This window comes from Tachysurus vachellii, chromosome 5, assembly GCF_030014155.1.
Source record: "Tachysurus vachellii isolate PV-2020 chromosome 5, HZAU_Pvac_v1, whole genome shotgun sequence".
NCBI lineage: Eukaryota > Metazoa > Chordata > Actinopteri > Siluriformes > Bagridae > Tachysurus > Tachysurus vachellii.
In genome coordinates this window covers 26004104-26010370 of record NC_083464.1, presented here as the reverse complement: position 1 = coordinate 26010370, position 6267 = coordinate 26004104, and the positions used below count along the sequence as shown (strand labels likewise).

General features: G+C 41.5%; 1 protein-coding gene across 4 annotated transcripts in view; it reads right to left on the bottom strand.

Moving 5' to 3' along the window:
- The window catches only part of LOC132846195 (sorting nexin-27-like), a 31024-nt gene extending 25174 nt beyond the window's left edge, over nt 1-5850 (bottom strand). For 2 of the 4 annotated variants that reach the window (XM_060870803.1, XM_060870802.1), the window contains exon 1: nt 5440-5848. In XM_060870803.1, the coding sequence (XP_060726786.1) occupies nt 5440-5726 (287 nt within the window). In that variant the 5' untranslated portion in view covers nt 5727-5848. Of the gene's footprint in view, nt 1-5439 lie in introns of all 4 variants that reach the window. The other 2 variants (XM_060870804.1, XM_060870805.1) reach the window with 2 other exon arrangements.
- Nucleotides 5851-6267: the final 417 nt, after the last annotated feature.

Genomic DNA, 6267 nt, shown 5'->3' with positions numbered 1-6267 from the left:
AAATACTCAGTCATTTCTGATCTGCCTTTCATCTTGTCTCCTCTTCGCTCTAACTGATGAGTTTTTGTTGTCACCATATGACATCATTATTATTTTTCTCTCAAACGCCACAGTCACTGTTTACACAACACGTAAGGTGTCTGTGACCGTACAAAGCATGTGATATGAGGCGCTGTTCAATTTCTGTCAGATGCTAAGCATCTAGCTGTAACATTCTATCATAGCATCTTTTCCTGTGTGGACTGGTGTAATGGTGTTACAACCGGGAAGTTGATTATTTTCCAATAACATCATATTGCACAAATGTTTACAATTTACAATTTAGTCCAGTTTTATTTGTATGATGGGTGCATCACTTCATCCACCTTTCTTCATACCCTGATTGCCTTTCACTCTGCAACAGGGTAAAATCTGGACTCGTCAGAACACTTGACCTTTTTTCATATCTTTTGTCTCTCTAGTATATGACAGTTTTCCCCATTAGCCTCATTGATAAGTGATTTTCTCAAGGCTACACAGCTGTTTTGTCCAAATCCCAGAAGTTCTCTTACTTTCACTATTTTTCGAAGATAATGGGTCACCACTATCCCCCCCCCCCCATTATATCCTAACCAATCAGTTTCCAACACTATTAATCAATCATCCAACGAATCGATCAATTAATAGCACGGCAAACGATCAACACCAGGTCCTGTTTTCAGGTAATAAAGATATACAGAAATACAGGATTTTGTATCTGAGGGCCCAAACCTCGCATGCTGATTCTTTCAATTCTTATCCTGCATTAAACATTAACATTTTCTTTAACATTCTTTAATGGTCTTGCTCAAGGGCTTGAAACATCAGGCTCCTGGTTACTAACCCCAATCTTTAACCAACATTTTAGAAACAACAATCTCCTGGAAAAAAAATGTAAAAAAAAAAAAAAAATAAACCACAGACCTTCGACAGGCTGTTTGGGCATTTAACCAAAAACCCACTGACTTTGAAATGAAGGAACCAGAAGTGCATCTCATCTTGTTCCTGCAGCACTCTATTCTCCTTTCAGACTAGCAACATGGTTATTAACTCATACGCCTGACTCTTGGGGGCTGAAGGAGGGATAGAAACGGATAGAGAAGTGCTCACGCAGCCGATGTGTGAATGGGCTTCAAATACCTCTGAGGCTTCTTAATGACTTACTCCAGGTTCAGCAATACAAGAATAGATACATTTGCTCTGAATGGAGGTGAAATTCCTCCCGTGTGTGTGTGTGTGTGTGTGTGTGTGAGTCATGCCTGTGTCATCATGAGCCTAAAAAAGCTGGAGGCATTGCAAACGTCCTTTTTTTGCTCGGGGCTCGGCTGATCTGCTTAGATAAGCTTTTTTCCACCTCTTTGTTCAAGAATTTATGTTCTTCTTGAACAAGTGTCTCTTGTCGTTCAGGTGTAGCGAAGACCCATGAACACCTATGACGGGACGCTCGCTCGCTCTTTGTGTCACTCTGTATGTGTCATGGCTGCTAATCAATCAAGTTTGCTACCTATGAAACACTCTGGAACCCCTAAAAAAAAAAGACATGAATGGCTGATGGAATAAAAATGAGACGAGAGTTAAATTGATATATGAATGTTTTTGTGTTTGCTCACAAACTTAATATTCACAATTCACAGTATTCTTAATATACAAGCAAAGCGATAGATCAAGCAAAGAACAATACAGGTAGTGCTTCCATCCAAGATTATTATTTGCTGTAAGAAATAGTGCATGTGGAGATTTTTGTTTATTTATTTTTGTGAGACTTTTTATTTATTTAAGGACTAGGGACAAGTTACTTAACTAAACACTAACTTGTCCCTCTACGCTTTTTCTCACAAAACGTTCGCACCCCATTGTTAGGTTAGTATAAGGAACACTTCCCTTTTCAGCTCTCTCTGGCTGTAGGACTGTGGTTAAGTCAGCTGCTCTTCCTGAATTTAAAGTTTCCTAAATTTTCGTCGAGTGGCCCTTTTTTTTTTTTTTTTTTTACCGGTAATGTCCTAACCCAAAGCCTAACCCTAGTGTCTGTGAGATCCTACACAACCAAACCAACTTTGTGTTCTACCAAACGATCATTGTACAGAAATAAGCATGGACTGAACACGTATCGATTCACAACATCTGTAAGTACGACGGCTATAAACTTTATTTTTGGGAACCTTTACAATGAGGGGGAAAAAAAATCAGTCAGGTTTAAAGAGATGCTATAAAGTATTCAGTCAAGACATAAAAAACATTTTTTAAGAAACTATAATAATAATAATAATAATAATAATAATAATGTTATTATTATTAGTAAGTAGTATCACTATGATTATAACACTAACCATAAATAAATATTTCATGAGGATGGTTCATTTCATCAAGTAAGTCTCTTCCACCAAAACTATTATTTATTCAACTTAATTTGACTATTTAATTATACTGAATAACTTCATTTCATGTAGTCGGTATAACTGCACCAGGAGGCCATGTTTAATCCTTTATAAACACATTATTCAAATTCTTAGTTCAAAGATGCAAATGATGGATCCTGTGGGTACGAGTTGACACTGAGTCGCTCTGTGCTCCCAATAAAGATTGATTCACTTTCTTGAAGAATTTGAGTGTAATAGCTCTTCAAACTCATTGGACTAGATGGATGTGTAGAAATCTAGCAGAAGGCAATGTGAGGGGTCAAAGAGGAGAACTGATCTGAGTCTGATGCATGCAGATGAGCGAGAAGTAAAAAACATTTCATATCAAGATCATTTCTAATTCCAAGAGCAGCCTAAAAGTTCCACAAGTTCATTTTGTAGGATTTCTGTCCACTGCAACATTTCTACACAATGTGCCTCAGATCTGTCCCGAGCTACAGGTTATTTGTCAGCAGGTTAGCAGGTTTATTTGTCTGTCCTATGGTAATGAGGGTATAAGTCTCCACTTATACGAGGTGAGAAGGAAAAGAATTAAGATTAGGCAGTACAATAAAATCAAATATGTAACTTATTTTCTGAGTAATACACGTCAACATCTCCAAACGCTGTTTATTTTGCCTCATCTCACACGTTACCGCACATCATAGGCTCACAGTTTCCATAGTGGCATCATACATGTTTAAACCTAAGTGGCATCCCCAATTGCATACTTAAATACAGTTCTACTCAACTCTGTAGTATAAATATTGTGAGTAATGCGTTCACAAAGAAAATGTCAACAACAAGACGTGCATGTCAAGAAAAAGCCCCTAAAGTATAATACATAGTGCATAGTGCATTGTAGAAGTGTAGCAAGCCTTTTAGTTTTTAAAGTGGCAATTGAAGCAGACATGAGCACATAAACATTCATTCATTCATTCATTCATTCATTCATTTTCTACCGCTTATCCGAACTACCTCGGGTCACGGGGAGCCTGTGCCTATCTCAGGCGTCATTGGGCATCAAGGCAGGATACACCCTGGACGGAGTGCCAACCCATCACAAGGCACACACACTCTCATTCACTCACGCAATCACACACTACGGACAATTTTCCAGAGATGCCAATCAACCTACCATGCATGTCTTTGGACCGGGGGAGGAAACCGGAGAACCCGGAGGAAACCCCGAGGCACGGGGAGAACATGCAAACTCCACATACACAAGGTGGAGACGGGAATCGAACCCCCATCCCTGGAGGTGTGAGGCGAACGTGCTAACCACTAAGCCACCGTGCCCCCAGCACATAAACAAAGTTTTTAAAAAACTGAGACATGGTTTGGAAGGGAAATTAACGCACCCTGAACTGTGCAATCAAAATGACACAAACAACTTAGGTTTGAATTGAACTTAGCTACCACTGTTGAGACTGTCTTGTCTCCGGTTTTGAGCTCATGGCCACTTTAAAGATCAAGTTCAAACATGTCCAGTCACTTAGCTGTATGACTGGACATGTTTGTATGACTGTAGAGACATGAACTCCAGGTGATGACGAACATAAACTGAAAACCTTCAGCCACAGAAAAAAGTTATGTGATTTTCACTACATTTCTTTTTTTTTCACTACATATTTCCACTACAAATTGTTCCAGCCAATTCACCCAGAACTGGTGCTGAAGTTTATCTTTCCTTCCTCCAACGCTAGAGAAACGCATCCCTCGCTATGGCAACCGAGCCCAGCATCAGTGACGTGCCCTTGTGAATATCAACAAGTAGGCCAAATGCAAATGCACGCTTGCTTGTCTGACACAGGGCAATGCTGAGTAGATGGATCATCAATGCGAGCCTTGGAGCATGTTTGCCAAAGTATGGGTTGATTACTAGCCATTTGGGATGGGATAAAAAACCCAAACAAACATCTTACCCAATGTATAAGCATTTTATACCCGATACCCGTCTCTCTACAATGCCTATTTTCTGTAAATTCATCCTCACAGTGCTAACAGCTGCACTGGCTTTGCAGGATGCTGAAGAAACAGAGAGGCTGTCTGTGCACTGTGCTGATGTGTGTGATCAGAATGTATAATGAAGACAGGCCCTTCAACACAAACCTCCTTTTCTTTCAAATGAGGCGACTATTCAAAACAGCTGCAAAGACTGCATTATATTCAGAATGTAAATCTGACCAGACCAAGAGCTGAACAGGTCACCAGGGTTCAAAAGCTCTAATCCTGTAGGCCAAAAAATCTTTATTATTATTATTATTATTTATTTATTTATTTTAACTGTCCATCCTAACGCCTTCTCTCCATCCAGGTGCTCTAAACTTGTTTTCTAACGGAACTTAAACGTGAGAAATTTGTCTCCGACCCAAATATGACGTTGCACCACGTGACACATTGAGCTGGTCAGATAGCTTGGCTGGGTTAGCTGATATGGGGTCTATACTTTTAGCTAATTAACGTTCAACTAAATGTCGACATTAAACATTAAATACCTCTAACGTGCGCCAACGCTTTTAGCTGCCTTCCAAGCATTGATCCGTACTGGGCTGCTGACTAGCAACCACACTCGTGACACTAAACACCAAAAATGTCAACAAAGTCTGGTGGATTGGCTAGCTAGCAAGCAGCAAAGGAGCATTTTTTCCCACCCATATTGCGGCTCCGTGGTTCGGATTGGCTGGGTAAATTTGCAAGAACGTCTTCTACACCAATCTCAACACAGGAGACATCGTTAGCCAATCCCAAGCAGGAGGTGGGGATTGTCAGAATATAAGTGGGAAAGAAATAACAGTCCTAGGGAGCTAAAGCTAATTCTCGTTGTAATATGGCTAGTTTTTTGAAAGATGTCAGGGAAGATAGCTAATTCTACTGGTCTCAATTTATCCGCAAATATAATTTATTGATGGTTGAAACTACGCTCGATTTCAGTACGCGGTCTGTTTGTTAGCTAGATGAACGCGTCTACAGTAGACTAGCTACAGCAGGCTAACTGTAGCTACAGCAGATTAACGTAACTCACACTTCGAGAATGCGGTCGCCCTTGGAGATGCCGGCTCTGTCCGCCGCACCGCCCGGTAACACGGCGCTGACATGCTGTAGCGGCGCATACAGCTCGCCGTTGATGCTCCTCAGCTGACCTCCTTCACTCACTTGGCCGCGGACGTTGAAGCCGTAACCCGAATCCGACTTGATAATGCGGACAAGCCGAGGGCCCGCAGTAACGTTCCCGCCGGAGCCGTGCCGTGAGGAGCGCAACACGGAGGGCGCAGCCGAGCGCACGTCCTCTCCCTCCACTACGTCTGCCATGTTGTTTCAAATCCAGGAAAAAAAAAAGAAATCTCCGTTAGGACTCCGCTTTCTCACACTCCGCGGTCATACATTAGATTATCCGTTGCCCAAGAGCGCAGCCCAGAGAAACGAAGCCACGCCCCCGACCCGTCACGAGGCGCTTCTTCTGTTTTTCCCCTCACGTAACAACAAAACGGTGCATCATGGGACGTGTAGTCGGACGGGATGCACTTATTTCCAGGGATTTCAGAACAGCGTAACAGATATTGCGTCATCGGGTAGGCGTGGCCTATTTGATAATCTAACCATAACCGTAGTTTTTGGTTATTTATTTGTTTTCTAAAATAAATCTACCTGTATGACTGTTTTGTCCTTCGTAGTATGCTGTTTTTTTATTGAACGAGGGTGTTTTTCCAAGACCTCCGGAAACACGCCCACTTTAGGTCGTGGTAACGAAACCCCTAGAGTTTAGTGAATGCCTCTTGGCCAGTTGGCATTTCTACTACTGGTTGCCATAGTAATAACCTTTATCATCAGGTGGCCCAACTAGCATTCAACT